The sequence below is a fragment of the Syzygium oleosum genome, unplaced genomic scaffold (genome assembly GCF_021117445.2).
Source record: "Syzygium oleosum isolate NSW1041296 unplaced genomic scaffold, Sole_v2.1 Sole_v2.41, whole genome shotgun sequence".
In the NCBI taxonomy this organism is placed as follows: domain Eukaryota; kingdom Viridiplantae; phylum Streptophyta; class Magnoliopsida; order Myrtales; family Myrtaceae; genus Syzygium; species Syzygium oleosum.
The window spans coordinates 1,352,258-1,370,250 of NW_026607525.1; the positions used below are offsets into that span (position 1 = coordinate 1,352,258).

Here is a 17,993-nt window from a genome sequence, read left to right on the forward strand (position 1 = left end):
AGTAGAAAAAAGAAATCCAATCTCAATTCTACTTCCGTATATTTCAAATCAAATCCTTTTCTCCATTTTCCCTTTTCCATTCCAAACTTTCCAATCAACCAGAGTCAAACCCCTCGACTCCCAAACTGCAAAACCGGGAACGGCACGCAGCTTTTTTCCCGCCTACAATCTACGCGAGATCGCTAGAAACTAGCTGGGATTTGGTGGTAATAGTGCCACGGGGATTTTTAATTTACGATCGAATCATACTACTGTTGTAACGACTCGGTCCGACAAAGGTAAAAAGTGATCGCCGAGGCCAGAGGACCTCGATAAGGAAGGGCCCTTAACAAGGTTATAGGATGGTGAAATGGGCAAGAATAAACAAGATTGTACATCGAATATGGGAAGAACGATTTTAGGATATACATGTGAAAAATAAAATTAACTCACGAAGACGTCTTTTGACGCTCCAAAGTGTAGCGTACTCATATGAGAGCACTATTGGGATGGGTGATCTCCTTGGAAAGTATTCACCTGTACGCCAAATGGCAAAACCGTGAGATTCAGTATAGGATGGGTCAAAGCGGACAATACCTTAGTGAGTTAATCTAAGGATATCACATCTGTAGATTAAATTAATCAAATCTAAAGATGGAGGATTTGGAAAAAAAAATTAAGTGAGTTTACATAATATACAAGTAGAATGTAGAAATGCTAGATCTTATGACATGCGTCTATATACCAATAAGATGCTTTAATTTACGTCGTTAAATTTAGGGTTAATACCACGAAAAACCCTAAACTGGTACATCTGTGACAGATTTACTCCAAACTATTTTTTTAACCACAAAAAACCCTAAACTGGTACACTTGTGACAATTTTACCCCGAACTATTTTTTTGACCACCAAAAACCCCAAACTGGTACACCTGCGATAATTTTACCCCAAACTAATTTTTTAATATTATTTTGTATTTTTTCGAATTTTTTTTATTTTTTCCTTTCTTTTCTTTTTCCTTTCCTTTTCTTTTTTTTTCCTTCATCTTCTCTACCTTTAACCTATGGCCGACGAGGTCGGCCCCGCCGGCCGCTGGCGAGGCCGACCTCGCCATTGCTGGGCGAGACCGACCTCGCCGGCAACGAGCGAGGTCGGCCTTGCGCCCCCCTGGCGAGGTTCGACCTCGCCAGTTGCCGGCGAGGGGTCGTCCTCGCCGTCGCTGGCGAGGCTCAACCTCACAAGCGGCCGGCGGGGCCGACCTCACTGGCCCTTGCCTCTGGCCGGTTTCCGAACCGGCGACCAGCCATAGGTTGAAGGTAGAGAAGATGAAGGAATAAAAAAAGGAAAGGAAAAAGAAAAGAAAAGAAAAAATAAAAAAAAATTCGAAAAAATAAAAAAATAATATTAAAAAATTAGTTCGGGGTAAAATTGTCACAGGTGTACCAGTTTGGGATTTTTTATGGTAAAAAAAATAGTTCGGGGTAAAATTGTCACAAGTGTACCAGTTTGGGGTTTTTTGTGGTCAAAAAAATAGTTTGAGGTAAATCTATCACAGGTGTACCAGTTTAGGGTTTTTTGTGGTATTAACCCAATTTAACATGATATATTCCTCAATTTTAAGTTACCAAAGATAAATTGCAATGCTTATCTAATTAATCATGTTGAGTGCGTTGACTCAATTTCAACACTCGAAAGATTAAATATAACAAAAATTTGATGATTTGCCATCAGTTTGATCAAATTGCCAATTATATGTTAGGATCAAGATTTCATGTCATGTCATGTCATGGCTGATTGAAAATTGTCGCAAATTGCACTTATTGACACCTTATAAAAGTTAACTTCAAGCATATGAAACTATGTTATGTACATGGGCAAATTGCCATTTCTAATCACCTCGGATCGCTGTGGCCCCATGACCTCAAGGTCATGAAAGCCCTGGACAACCACGACAGCCTCGCCACAGGCCCTGACCTTTTTTTATAGGCGTGGCGGCGGCGAGATGATGGGTGGCCGGGGGCCATCGAGGTGGGGGTAGTGGCGAAGGCAGCTCGACGCGGCAGACATGGAGGCTAACGGTGGCGCTTGGCAGAGGAGAGAGACGAGGGTTTATGAGGAGATCTGAGGGCCTGAGGTTTTTCTCGAGGAGAGCGCAATTTGGTCTTTTCAATTTGGGTTTTTGTCCGGAGGCACGAGACATGTATTTTAAACAATAGATATATGCAAATAGTCGATGCATGAAAACTTAGGTACGTGTTTTTTGAATTTTCTCTGGTAACAATCTTTTCCTGTCCAGTTTTATATGGCAAACATTTCTTATGCGTTGCACCTATTCATTCATGTATTGGCCCGAGTCCCATCATCGACGAATAAAGAGACGTGATAGCCTCATGTTATCCAACTTTTAGGTGACCGAACATAGCCCCACAACTTTAAAAACTAAAGCACGGAACATCGAAATGAAAGTACACATTTTCGTTAGCCAAAAGTCAAGGAGGAGGAAAATTTCGAAAGAAAAGAGAAGTCGGATTGGGAAAATGTGCCCCCTATTTGATTCAGGCAGTCGTATGAAAGCGCTCACTGGTCTTCAAAACCCGTATGCTTAAACACGGAGAATTCGGCTACGCTTTGGAAGTAAGAATCTAGTTTACGCATTCGCCTCGGAGAGAGGTACTTTGAAGGGGGTTTTATGTGAAACAGGCAGCATTTCTGGCGACCATAGATTACTTCAAATGTACATTATCTTACAAATTTGTTTTTTTGCAGTACTTTGGCATCTATCTTCGAAATGGGTGTACTTATATCTTAAACGAGCGACATAATATTAGTCTCTAGAGATCGATGCCCTAATCAGACCTCGATTGTCTCGCGGAAAATAAACGATTTGGAAAACATTTTCTTAAAACTAACTGTTCCCGTCGCCTGAAAGAATTAGCCGATGAAAAATGTTTTTATTATCGACGATAATTATGTCTACACATTTTTGCGAATAACGAAAATATCTTTTATTCATTCATTTTGATAGATGATATAAATGATCATTTTTAAGAAAAAAAATTTAAAATTATTTATTTTTGCGAAACAAACGGAGCTTTAATTTAATAATCATAAACTCGTGATGGGAGGTGTGAATGTCCATGTGCGTGCATGAACTGATTGCATTTCTATACGAGTGTTCTTTCTGAGAAACTTTTTCCCGCTTAAGCCGGTTTAGATAAAGTGCGTGCATCTGAGATGTAGATTACTTTATTCATCCCCCCAAAAAGAATCCTTGACTTTGATTGATTTGCTCCTGAGATAAATGTGTCCAATCTAATTGAGCAATGGATATGGACCCGGTCCGCTGGTCGACGTTCGACGACAACTGTCAATTTACGTGAATTTGACCGGGTAACTTTGCCGACAATCGCCGAAAGGCTCGGCCAGATAGCTTAAATGATCAATGGGATTATGATACAAATGGTCCATGAAATTCCGTTGAATGTGAAATGTGATCCTTGAATTTTTAATTTGTTCAATGTAATCCCTAAATTTTTGATTTCTTCAATATAATCCCTGGATTTTTTATACATATTCAACTGAGTCCCTAAACTATATGAAAATGTTCAATATTGTCCTTCCAGTTCATAGGCAAAATTGAATAATTTCATATAATTCAAGCACTAAATTGAACATGTGCTAAAAGTCCAAATATCACATTACATATTTTAAAAATTCAGGGAGCACAACACATTGCACATTGGGTCATAGTTCAAGGACCACAATACATTCTACAATGTGCCAAAATTCAGAAACCATTTGTGCTATTTTTCCATAATCTATTGCGGTCATCTCAATTAAGCACAAACCAGAGGATGTGTCAGAATTATTCGAGGCAGCATTTGGCTGTAAAGTTGGCGAATTTCGTGTGTATTTGTCCCTACTACGAGGGAATCGAATAATAACTGTCCTTTGCAGAAAATATCAATGCAAGCACGCACCTAAACACACACTGTCTGGAGGATCTCATCGCTTAGAGTAAGACCCACCTGAGAATGTCAAAGCCACCATTCTAAGCCCATCGAGCTGTAACTCCATCACACTTCAGTCTAGGATCACAAACAAGAGTGGTTCTTCTTCCATTCACACAGCAAGATAAGCACATATCTGGCTTGCCCAACCAAGAAAATGGCGACAAGGACGTATCGGGAATCGGATTTACTACCCCGGCATATTGACGCAAATGTTTCAAGGAGCTTGCATGAAGGTTGAGAGAGCAGAACAAACATATGGAGGCCGAGCAAAGCTAATTACAGGGGGGGATTACAATATTGTTCAATCTTATCTTCCTTCCCTCCAGAAGACAAATCAGGACATATATATATATATAAAGAAGAAAGAAATAGATCTGGAGACACAAGCATGAGCACGAGCACGAGCAAGAGCAAGAATTTCTACACGGGAAATATAGGCAGCGAACTACTGGCAAGCTCAGGAGACCTCGAACCAGACATCAAGCGCTTTCTGCCGAAACTTCACCCGCCGTTTCTGGGTTATTGGCAGGTTTCGGCCTCCACTCAGTCCTGGCCCTCACAATTTCAGCCCCACTTTCAAGCCGAAGCAAGTGCCGGCACTCGACTTCAGCAGAGTTTTCAAGGTCATCGACGCAGTTGCCAGAAAGAGCAGTCAGGGATTGCAGCACGCTGTCCCTCCCGCATTCCCTCCGGTACTCCAAGGTTATGGCAGAGAGTTCATGAGACTCTAAAATGGGCAGTGGAGCACTCTGCAATTAGCACCACGAACCCGTTGGTAGATGGAACAAGTAAATCTCCCATCAACAGATTATTGCACAAGAGATGCGTTTCATAGGCAACAAGTACGGCAAAAAACAAAATCTCCAAAGAACAAAATTAGCAACAGATGAACTGGGACACTATAAAATACGACCCTGCGGCACTAACTTGTTAGAAAAATATGCTGCCAACGCAAAGCTGATGTAAGAAAAGTTCTTTAATCCTTTTTCTCTTCCACTTTTGAGAAAGGAGGGTAGCTTCCAGGAGAATACATCCACAAAGGCACTTCTCACTTATTTTCTATTAATTTATTGATCTCGGGAACATTTGTGGGAGCCCCATGTGCTTAGCAATCAAAAGGTTCCTAATCATGTGTCAAATGAGAGCCCCATTGTCATCAAAATAGAAATGCAACAAAAATGGTGCTACCAACTGAAACATGGACAGCTATGCAAAGTATGCATACAGATATGCTGTGCACCGCCGTTAACGTATGTTATTGATGACAGAACCAATCCCCATTAATCTATTTGGACAGCAAAGCAGATGGCAGTCAAACATTATCCTTATCCGGATTTGAGTACAGATAATACGCTAATTCTTCCAGGACAAATAGGACACTGGATAACATTCATTGATTATTATTGAGACAATTAGACGTAAAAGGAGAGACAGGAGAGATGGGGCAAAATAGGGGCTTATTACGCTTTAAGTAATACCTCAAGAATCCAGCCTATGTACTTCACATTGTTGACATGCTGGTTGACATCTAAATCATTCCACCTAGGCTGCATAAAGTAGACACGAGAATGAAGAAATGTTACCACTTTTAAACACGATTGCCAGTAAATGTAAGCTACAGTTGAATTCTACAAAGAAGATGTGCACTTACAGTTAAACCTGATCGAACGAAATCTGCAGTGCACTCATCCAGCTTCGGTAACTTCCTATTGTCCTCAGCTACCACAGGAGGAGAGTTCATAAAATAAGGTTCTATTTCTCCCCGAACTTCTTCTGGAATTTTTGATAATCTCCTTGTATGTTTATTCATCATCACCCACACACTGCAGATATCAACCCAGAAATACCAAAAGATGCACACGTTATTGTATTAACACAGCCAATCATACAATTCAAATTCCTCAGAGGAGAAGCAAAAATATTAGTTGCTCATCTGTTCAATTGTTGTGTACATCTCTCAAATAAATTATCGATTACAAAGGCCGGTTTAAAAGCATGATGTGGAAAGGAAATATCTATGCTAAAAGTGCAAAAAAAAAAAAATTATGGAGTAATGAAGCCCATTGTGAGAGACTCTAACTAGAGAATGCTGAAATTAATTTATAAATTAACAGGCTTTTTTTTCCATCAATTATGGAAACTCAAGTCATTGAAAAGGCCAAGTCAAATTGTATTTATTCCAGAAATTCGTACCTGGAGGCTCTTGTAAGAGTCTCTCCCGTTTTCAGATCAAGGACATGCCAATCTCGCCGCATGCCATTCTTTCCAGACCCACAAACCCATGTATCTACTTGAACGACATCTCCCCTGCAAGCAATACAAACATGCAATAAGTTGTCATTTGCTCATATTAACCCAAAAACCACTTCACATCGAACCTTCTCATGCATCACATAGAACCCATGATTCTTGGTTACAACAATCAACTCCGATGGTACTAGTCTTTACTTGCCAAAAACAGTATGGCGGTCACTAGTCTCCTAATACTACATATGGACCCATCTTCAGGAACGTCGCCAAACTTCAAAAATTTAACATTTACAACAGAATGATCAGGTGTTTCGACATTAGAGAGATGCAAACTTGTGCACAACTAAAACTTATAGGTAATATGAAAAAATGGACATCTAAAACCATGTAGAATACGTACTAGCACATGTCACCAACTAAGCCCCAAATTTTGCGGTCTCACAAGTGTTAACATTCAAAATCCAAAAGCACCTTACATCTTAAGGTCAAGACTAACAAATTGGCTTGACCTTAAACCTGTCCAATGCTTCAGACGTACATGAAAACTGTAGTATGGGTTATAGCTTAAAAAAGTCATTGGAAAGGTAAGCTAACTCCCCATTCACATGCAACATGTCAAAACATAGCATATCATCCTCCATTACATGGAGGCAGTTGCGCACGGTTAATCATCACTACTTTAAACTAGCTTAGGCTAAATGTACGTTATGGCACACTGTCACTTTCTTAATCCCAAGGCTTAAAAATGCTGTAAAAGATCAACCCTTAGCAACAAGAATATCATGAGTCACGAAATGCATCAAAAAACCAAGCCAAGAATGCATCTTATATTTTTTTTGTCGTAGATATCTTGCTTACCAGCTGGGATACCGATCTACCAAAATCTCCATTTTAGTAACAACCCAGATGAGGTTTCTTTTGCTCATCTCCGGGGTAGAACCAAAGCCATCAACAAGAAGTCCAGCAGTCTTAACATGGTTAAGAGCCGTCTCCTGCAAGGAAAGGATAAAAAAGTCTCATGCAAAAGACAAATAGCAGCCTGCTGAATAGTAGCTTTACTAAAAAAAAAACATGCTTGTTGGCCTGCATAAGTAAATGAACTGAACATCCTAAATTACTGTTTCGGATTGTAAATTACGTCCATACCTGTAAGTGATTCATCAGCGTCTCTATAGATGCCGTCCTATCAGCACCTATCTCATAAGATCTGATAGAAAAATTCTGCCTGAACACAAGACCATCTTGAACAATTCTCCCAAGACCAAATGGATCCATTAGCATATCCGGTCGTCTTGGTTTCCAGTCAAGCATCATCCATTGCTTTTCTGCTGCCAAGAAGATGGTTGTGATAGCGGCGAGAAGCATGCTCCAGTCGGGCAACTGGTTAATAAAGGTCCTTGGGGGATGTGATGGTGTCCCATCCTCGATCTTCACACTGTCTGGAAATGTCGTCAAACCGACAGAGCTACCATTTATCTTAGGAGGGGCTTGTGCATTGGCCTTCACCTGCAAACCACCGGAAGCAGATTTCGACTTCATTGGCCCCACACTTGCCACCCCATTCCCCGGTCTGGTGGTCTTGGCAATGGAATCTGGCGAAGGAACTGCGAAGAAAGCAGAAGTTGTAGCCGTGGCAACCATGGTGACACTATACAGCTTACTTGCCCAAAAAAAAATCAAAGCAGCGCTTCAGCTGGATGGTCTGTCACGAGAGCACAATAATTTATGGGGGCCAATGAAGCAAAACCTCAACGGAAGGTATCACAAGGAGCCATTGTTCCGCTGCAAGACAGGTCAAAAAAGCCATCACCATTACAATTTAAGACGATTTGACAAAACCAATACTAATAAATCAAGTGATGGTCCCGACCAAACACATTCTACCGACAAAGAGAGACATAGAATCAATTCAATCTGTGGGTGAAATCCCGGTATCAGAATTAAAATGAGAACTGCTAGAAAAGGCAGTAAATTCTGGCTTGAGAATGGGTTAATGTACTGAGACTAACGCGAACAAATCATTCGGCATTGTGGGTTAGAACAGTTCGACCAAATTCCCTTAAAAACAGCATTCTTTCAGAGAGTAGGAAAAATCCCTGCTCAGTTGTAAAGCTTCCGTAGTTACGGACAGACATCTTCTTCGAAAAATCTTATCTTCTATACTTCCACAGGAAGCACACAACGCAGCCAAATTGCTGCTTCAATCTCAAACTTGTGTCCATTGCAAAACTGTGCCCAGCAAAATGCAAAAATGGAATCCCCGCATCGACAAAGCAGAAGAAAGAAGGCGAAAAAATTTAAACACATTACAGACACGGACCAGAGATACGACCTTTGGAAAATAATAGCAATACGGCATGCTGCAAAGCTAAAAGAAAAAGGAAAAGTACAAAGACGAGTAGATCTGGCCTTAAAACCTGGAAAACTAACATGGGAATTCGGAGTTTTCGTGCCTAATGCAATATATGACCTCGGAAAACAAAGATAAAAAAATGCCTAGATTCAGGCGGTGATAAAACCGAAGAAACGAAGCGAAGAAGAAGGCGTACGCTCGGCGCCATATCATCCATCTCCGCACCGAACACGAACAGGACACAGAGACAGAGAGAGAGAGAGAGGAAACAAACGAAAGCCAGGTTCGCTGACACCAACGAGCGGTCAACGAAATGGCAACATGCTATCTCCGTACCTCAGGTTCCCGAGCGGTCCAAGCGCTCGAGATCAAAACACAAAACGAGACGAAAGAAAACCCGAGGAAAAAGAACGAGAACAAGAGAGAGAGAGAGAGAGAGAGAGATCGTACCTCGATCTCAACCCAAGCTCAGGCGAATGCGAAAGGAGGACGGAACGAGAGAACCCAAATGCGAGGTGGGGGGACGTGGGAACCGCAGGGTGGGAGGGCTCTAAAGGGACATGGTCAGATCCGAAGGCGAGACAAAAACGGAGGAAAACACCCCTCCTCCTCCCGTCCTCTTCTTCTTCTTCTTCTTCCTCCCCTCCCCTCGCAGACGCGTCTCTGTTTTTCCGCCGTTACTTCTGGAGCCAATCGATTCCCCTGTTTCTCTCTGCTCTCTCTCCCCTGCGCCTCCTCACAGCTCTCTGTTTCCTCTCTGCTTTTTTCAAATCTCTCTCTGCCTCTGCCTCTGCCTCTCTCTCTCTCTCCTTCGGCTCCGGTTGCCGTTTCGGAATTCGGACGCTTCCCCTTTAAACTATATAGATGTATATGGGGGAGGTTTGATTTCGCCGAAGCCCAAGAAAGACGAAGGAGATCTAGACAGAGAGAGAGAGAAAGAGAAAGGGAGATGGGATTGAGTGGCCAGCAAATTGGGAGTGGATGTACAATGGGCTGTTGTTGAGCGGCTTTTCAAGTATTTATAGCCATCTCTCTCCCCTTCCCGCACCCTCGCCCATGCATGGCCCCCTCGTCCCGCCTCCCTTTCGAAGTTTTCGTTTGCGTTCTCTCCTTCCCCTTTCACTCCGTCCCCTTTTCATCCAAGGGACACGCCACGTAAACTGAACGTACCCGAAATTCGGCTAGATGTGCGGTGCCCGTTTCCCCGGGCTTTTGATTCTTTCGGTCATGTGGTCCTCGAGTTATTATTGCTAAATGTCCGATCTGGTCCCTAGACTGTACGGAGACGTTCGATGCCATCCTTCATGGACTCGACGTCTTCACCTGCCCGAGGAGGGGGCCCATATTTTAGGTTGCGCGCCCTCCGGCAGCCGGCATCGACCTCGGCCCCCATCGAACCATCCCCGTCCGTGAGGCTCCGAGCAGTCCATCCATTAGGCTTGATTTCAAGAAAGAAGAGCCGTCGATGTCGAGGTAGAGGGCTTATTTAGACCCTTAATTGGTTTTTTTTTTCTTTTTCAAAGTAGATGGACATGCTAACTCTTCATTTTCCTACTTAGCGTATCATAATCCGCGTCATCAAGTAACGTCTGATTTGTCGTTTAAACAAACTGAAGACTAAATTGAATATTTATCAATAGTTTTCAAGAACGACATTGCACATTAAAGCGAAATTAAAAATCATTTTTGTCATTTTCCCTTTTTTTGATTTGATTCTTTTCTTTTCTTTGCAAAGCACAATGCGGGGTTTAAATTGGGTTGTTCACTAATTACTATTATTACTCCCAAAATCTATTGAGGGATATTCTTCCATCAATTTTTTTGTTATTCGATTTTGCAATGGAGATTGCGTTTATTTTTGGCATAATTAGGCATCTTCTCCATCTGTCGGATTGAGATCTAATTATGAGTGGCGTTGAAATCTAATTGTTTCACAGATCAATCTCGAATATATGGATCGATTCTTAATCCCACTCGTGACAATTATTTTTTTTTCTCTTCGACGATTTTATAATATTTTATTTGTACCGACTAAAGAGAAAATAGTCGAAAGAGTCGTATAAGAATATAAGTAGAGAAAGGAATGATATTCGAACGTTAGGTTTTTTTTTTCCTAAATAGGGAGTATAAATCTTTGTAAAATCGAGAAAGATTTAAATCGAATTTCAAGAAGCGAGAGATTTCACATAATCGTCATGTAATTATCTCAAATACTATCGCAATTTTATTTAATTATTAGATAATGATTATACTAGTTTTTGTATTTAGTTAAAATCTAATATTATGTCACTAATGAGGAAAATAGGTCAGCGATTCGTCTGATTGAATTATTTATATTATTTACCATTTACGTGAAATTAAAAGATAACGCAACTAAATAAATGAAAATTATCATGGAAACAATTGATTCGTTCGATCATTTATTTATCATTTGTCAAAAAGCTCGAGAATAATGCTCCATCGAGAATAATGCTCCATCGATTCCCAAGCAATGTTCCCACGCATCGAACAAGCATAGAGTCCATCTGGCCAAAGAAATTCAGATTACCAGGCTCCTTTTATTTCCCATAATTTGCTGAACAATCATGATTCCAAAACTACTTTATTTAATCATCAAATTAAACAAATTTTGTCTCAGGCTCTCGCTTTTGCCAAGACAAACTTTTGCCAAGACAAAGCCTTTGCCCTTGGTGTATTCATTATTTTGTCTCAGGCTCTCGCTTGTTACTTAACAACAACCCTAGATGGAGTTCAAACTAGACAAGTAGAACTAATAATATTGTTGCTCATGAGCTTGCAAAATGAGCTTTTTATCGGTTAGAAACTGCACCATCTTTCCTTTTTATTGATCTCCCATGTAGAGTTAAAAATATAATATTAGCGGAGTCTTCTTTAATTTATCATGTTGATGTAGCCTCCAGTTTCTCTATATAATATTTGAACTTCTTTAATACAATGGAAGGTTTGTTTTAGAAAACAAAAAAAGATAAACGATAGTCGGTGACTAAAAAAATATGTATTTATATATTTGTCTAACTAGCACTGAACTTTTTTCTTTTCGATGAAATCCAACTGAAAAAAATGGCATATAAAATAACAGGTTTAGGAATTCTCAGAGTTTGGTGATGACTTCTAGACAAGTATAAACATTATAGCTTTTAAAAACTTAATGCAAGCAGGCAAAGGTGATGACTTCAAGGATGAGAGGAAAGCAGCTGTAAGTAAATTGCTCTTGACTTTTGCACGAGCACCATTCGTGGAGATTAAAAAGCAGTTGGACACGTAAAAGGTTATGTCCAAATCATGCATTAATATTGGTATTGAAATTGACATGCATGTTGGTACAATGATGTTGGAATGGAAAAATCGAAGCATTGTAAACTTTTTTTCTCTTCGAGCCGAATCATCAAATGCATCCTTAAAAGACGAAGGAAATTGATTATCCACATCTTCGTTTGAAATCTTGATTTTTCACTCAACTACGTTTGATGTGCATGCGGATGGAACTTGGTTTTAGAATAATACGCGGTTTTCTTAAATTGTGCAGAAAGGGTTGTCTAAATAACATCTTTAATTAACTAAGCTAAGAATTTCACAAATAGCGTAGAATAGGAATTCAAGTAGCAATTTCTTTCTCCAGTACCCAAAAAAAAAAATGCTGAAATTGTTATTCAAAAAAGATTTAATTTACCGTATTTCGAGTTTATTAAGTAATATACGTTAATAAACATATTTGTTATATCTAATTTCCTTATGCTAATGTTTTGAGAATAATCATCTTGAATAAAACCCAAGTTATGTAAATATGCATGTCAATTATAAGTGGTACTATTTATCCCATGAATGTTTAAAGGTGTTAGGTGCATGATCATAACTATCCTTCCGTCCACGTCCATGAACAACACAAGCCATCTGAATCAAACCCCACATCCAAAATCTTTTAAGTTTTTTTTTCCTGTTTTCTCTTATATATTGATTTTAGGGAAAAAAATTATCATAAATCTTAAACTGTGCTTACTGTGACATATTTACTTTAAACAAATTTTCTGTGACACTAAAAATCCCAAACTTGAACCTATGTGACATATTGACCATCTGTCAAAATTCTATCAATGAGAATCATTATTAAATTTGCATACAAGTACGTTAGAAAACAAACAGTGTTGACACGGTGCCCATGTAACTTAAGTGAAATAAAAATAACATTATTTTTGCTGAAAAATCATCTGAAGGAACATTGACGGAAGGTAAATGTGCAACATAAATAGAAGTTTGGGGGGTTTTTATATTACAAGAAAATTTTTAAGAGAAATGTGTCAAGGTGGGCATAGTTTGGGATATTTTATGCACGATAAAAAAGTTCGTGGTAATTGTGTCACGGTGGGCATAGTTCGAATTTTTTTGTGTCTTTTTTTCTTGATTTTATATGTTGTCGGCTTGGCTTTGTCAATGGAAAATTCAGGAGCCTGGGAAGAGAAGCAAAGTAAATATTAAATTGATAAATTTTGAACCGCAGCATGGAGATCCCGCATTAAACAAAAAGTAGCTCAACTGTTTCATTTGCATGGACTTTGTGCGTACACGTTAGAGTCCAACGCCATCGATTTTCTTCATGGGCTCCTAAAAATTAGCTACCGTCCAGATTAGTGTTGCCATCCCTAGCTCACAAACGAATTCTGACTTCCTTTGGCGATCCAACATGATCTTGTTACGTGGGATGTCTTCCCAACATTGGTTCACACACGTCTCTTCATGTTCTTCGAGCCACCAATGTCAACAAGATAATTGAAAAAACAGCCAAAGACAGCGTACACAAAAATTGTTACGAAGTGTACTTGTGAAGAGTTCGAGGAAGGAATTTTATGTGATTGATAATTATTCTCGATCTCTGGCCTCTTTTCTTTGCCTAAATAGGGTTTTATTATTATGGTGCAGCTTGCATCATTGCGAGCCAAGATGTCTCAGTTTGTCAGAAGCTACGATTTAACAGAGAAATGATTGATGTTTTGCAAGGGCGACTATGGATGAGAATGAACAGTGATGGAGCTAAACCTTTTCAACAAGTTTTGAGCAACTGGGCATGTGCTTCCCCATGTGTGCTGAATGAGAAGGCTGTTATATGATGGAAGCGGTTGGTCATAGCTCATTATCGTTCATTATTTAACAAGTAGAAGTTGGTGAATGACGAAACTCATCAACTTCACGCTGCAACACACGCCATGTTAGTCCTCCTGATACAAATCCAAAGGGGTTAGTTAATCATGTAAAACCGCGTTCAGATAACTTACTCCACATACACCAATACAAGCAAGCATCAAGCGTCCCAATAAGCATCGGACATCCCAATCAGTTGAGTCGTCCAAGACTTGATTTATAGGATTTGAGACCATAGTTTACTAGTCTCGGAAAACCTAGGTTAATCTAGAAAGGTCGGGCTTGGACTTATGTGTGTTGTTGGTCTTGAGGCTTCTCGATCGCACCCGGTAAGAATGCGGTGACAGGATTATCTAGTAGGTAACTCGCGCTTCGTTGGCATATTGAAATGAACATTCCAATAGTGAATGAGGTCAGTCTCAACCCCATCCAAACCCTTTTCAACATCCAAAAAGCATAGGGCATCCAAACACCATAAGAATCAAGATTAAACAAACAAGTCTAACAACATAGAGAGTAATAATGGTAATTGTGCGCTTGTAATAGGCATCATTATCGATTTGGGCTATTATTAGATCAACAATATCAATTATAAAGATTTGAGTTACCCCAACTAATTTGTTCTAAAGCAAGTTGTTGTGAGATTAACAACATTAATGTAGGAAAAGCTCGTCCTGGTAGTCGATCAAACAGTTCAAAGCCTGTGTATAGTTGGGGGCAAGTGGGTCTTTTAAGAAAGGAAGAAAAGGTTAAGAAACAGCCACGAAGCTCAACGAAGATGATCTCTCGAACCATGAGGCGCCCATAAATTCCAAGGCAACGGCGGCAATCAAATCGCCCCATTCGTGGGGGCCATCCTCTGCCCTCTGCTCACGACCTAAATTTCCTTGTACTGCATCGTCTTTAAGGGATGACAGTTCAGCTTGTGATCAGACCAGACAACTTCCTCTGTACTCTTTCTGTCAGCAAATGCCCCACCGAAACACCCACAGAATTTACCCTGACATGTGTAGCCAGAGACTCACTGAATTGACGTCCCTATTCTCTTCTTGTTTCCCTCTTCTCTTTTTTTTTGTTTCCTTTCAGGTGAATTCTGTAATAAGGTTGCATCAAGAAAATGATCAGATGATGCAGGGAGAGTGCTACATTAGTTTGATGTGTCTTATACGCTTTTTTGGAAGTATCTTGTGGGTGCTGTTCCAGACCACGTCCCTCATAGCGTTCGGAAGGTGGCTCATTATATATAAAGCTGTGTAGTCACACGACAGAATTATATAATTTCTGTCAAATAAACGAGATTTGATATTAATAAAATCTTTTGTGTCAAATGTTGGATAAGATCATGTCAATTTTGTCAACCCCGCCATTTACTTCTTTACGAATATAAGTGCTCACTCTCGTGGGTACATATATATAATATTATTCCCCAAAGGGAGTATTCAAATAACGAGTCTTGTAAAAAGGGCTTTGTTTATAATAATCACTTTACTTTGTTCCCTCCCGCCATATGACCTATAAGATTAATGTAATGCTCTCGTTGATGTTGACCCTCAATAGCACATAATCACACTAGGCAAATAGGATTTGTAAAGTCCGCCCATGCAATTTCACAAGATTGCATGACCTATAAAATTAAGGGTTAATACCACGAAAAACCCCAAACTGGTACACCTGTAACAATTTTACCCCAAACTAATTTTTTTACCACAAAAAATTTCAAACTGGTATATCTGTGACAAATTTATCCTCAGTTTATTTCCGTTAAATTTTACAGTCAAATTGATTTGTTAAATGACATGTGGTAGTTGATCGATGTGCCAGTTTTATGTTTTACTCTCCGTTTATCACAGGTGCACCAGTTTGTGATTTTTTATGGTATTAATCTAATTTAACGGAAAATAACATAGGGTAAATTTGTCACAAATGTACCAGTTTGAGGTTTTTAGTGGTCAAAATATTAGTTTGGGATAAAATTGTCACAGGTGTACCAGTTTTGGGTTTTTTGTGATCAAAAAATTAATTTGAGGTAAAATTATCACAGGTGTACTAGTTTGGTGTTTTTCGTGGTATTAACCCTAAAGTTAAATTCACCATACATTACTGTCTTCTTTTTTTTTTTTTGTTGCTAGATACATATGTTACTTTAGACTTACATAGGCTCAAGAAGTGGCTATCATGTACAATTGTATGACGGTGGGCAAATCCCAAAATGAATGCAAAAGGTGGGGTGTTGACCTTAGGAGTGAATGTTTACTTAATTTATGATTTTACTAGCCCTCCCACTTGTGGGTTTCAATATGTTTCAAAGCTCTATATAGAGTATCTAGTTGCTAACCTCTCCTGTTCATGTGTACGATTGGATGGAGAACCTCCCCATTAAATTACGGGAGATATTGTAGTCAACTTACTCCCCTTGAATGGATTACACATCGACATGCTTAGAATGAAGGGTTTGGATTCAATTTGATAAATCAGTTCCTCAAAAACATATAATCTCGAATCATCCGACTTATCTCGTCTTTTCTCGTTCACAACCCCAACAACAACCGATTCGCCCATCACCTTGTCGAACCGCTACCATCCTCCACCCACCACCCGCCAGCGTCGTCCCTCTGCTTGTAGTGACCACCACTAGCTCTGTCGGCACTTGCTATCTTCAATCACCACTCTCCTCTCTCCTCTCTCCTCTCTTTTTCTCTCTCTCCCCTCGAAAGAAAGTCAAAGAAAAATTTCCTCCAACCACGGTTTATTAGTGAATTATAAATCGATGGGTATCACTCATATGCAAATCTAAAATCTGCCCACAAAAAGAATGGTTGGAGTAAATTTCATGCAATTAAGGACGGAGAAAAACACGACATGGGTATATGTAGCCTAATTAATTTTCGTCACAATTGATGTACTCACCGCCCACGCAACGGACACTCAAGTAAGTAAGGAAAACTTACAACCTGACATGCATGCAAATATAGTAGTCCATTTGTCAAACTTCCACATGCATCGATCGCCCTTCTGTGGAAAATTCTTTCATTTTACTTATGAATTGCCGGCAAACCATTTCCTTTTCATCGAGAAATCAAGTCTTGAAAAAGTCAGCCGAACTCTAATTATAAGGGTAGGAAATTTTTTAAAAAAAATCCAATTTGCCGAGCTCAATACATACAAGTCCCAACTCGCAACGGATTCTTATTAGATTAAATTTGACATTAGCCAGAACTTTGAAAATGAAAAACACCATACATATCATGAGAATGAATCCACGACATTATGAGAAATTATTACTTAAATTTGTAGTATATAAGCTCTCAAGGTCGATGCAGTTGGTTACGTTATTGGGGGATTTCCAACTCAAGAATTGGGAGCCACCTATTCAAATCCCACAAATTGCATGCAAACTGCTTGAGTCGGGGTCGCTTGCATAAGCAAAAACCATGGACTCAATCGATTTATGGGACTTGGAGGTTGTTTCTTACTGAAATGATACTCCCATGCTTTTCGTGTAAGTATGCATACATATCACATGCATGAGTTTTAACATCACAAAAAATACGCGAGAAATGAACAAGATACTACAAATTTATGGCTCCATTAATTTTGCGGAAAATGAATGATATGGAAAATATTTTACTAAAAATAATCGCTTCTAGCACTTGAAATAATTATTCAATGAATAATATTTCATTATAGACGATAATTTATGTCTAGACATTTTTGTGGAGAATGAAATATTTTTCTATTTGATCATTTTTGTAAATGATATAAACGATCATTTTTTAAGAAAATATTTTTCAAGTCATTCATTTTTTACGAAACAAATGCACCGTATATATGACGTCTAAAACCTTTCTTGCTACAACCCTGAAAAGACACAAACCTTGTGTATTTCTCCTATGGCCGACCAAAATTTGTGTATTTGTAGGTGCGTATAAATGAAATATTCGAGCCGATGATGTATATGTATGCAGTCATAATCATCTACTCTATTTGGGTCACGTACGGGAAGGTCGCGACAATGACGAATACAAAACAAAACGTACCTGTTCTGTTCACTTGACATCTCTGCTTTGACCCTGAACACAAGAAAGATCGATCAGTCTCTGGTTTAAATACATACATATACGCTCTCTGCTCCTCAAGAATAATCTCTTTCTGATAATAATCTCACAGCGACATGTTCTAGACGTAGAAGAAGACGATCCTTGAGTTGACCCCACTTTATCAATAGACCTAAACTCAGCATGGA

General features: G+C 39.4%; 1 protein-coding gene across 1 annotated transcript; it reads right to left on the reverse strand.

Annotated features, from left to right (window-relative positions):
* Positions 1–4,216: 4,216 nt before the first annotated feature.
* Positions 4,217–9,586, reverse strand: LOC115671238 (palmitoyl-acyl carrier protein thioesterase, chloroplastic-like). The gene is made up of 8 exons (XM_056306099.1): positions 9,180–9,586; positions 9,047–9,146; positions 7,390–8,025; positions 7,102–7,235; positions 6,187–6,300; positions 5,645–5,816; positions 5,472–5,540; positions 4,217–4,742 (listed from the first exon to the last, which is right to left on the reverse strand). Exons 3-8 carry the CDS (start codon positions 7,882–7,884, stop codon positions 4,473–4,475), a joined length of 1,254 nt encoding a protein of 417 aa, XP_056162074.1. The 5' UTR covers positions 7,885–8,025; positions 9,047–9,146; positions 9,180–9,586; the 3' UTR covers positions 4,217–4,472.
* Between the last annotated feature and the right edge of the window lie 8,407 nt (positions 9,587–17,993).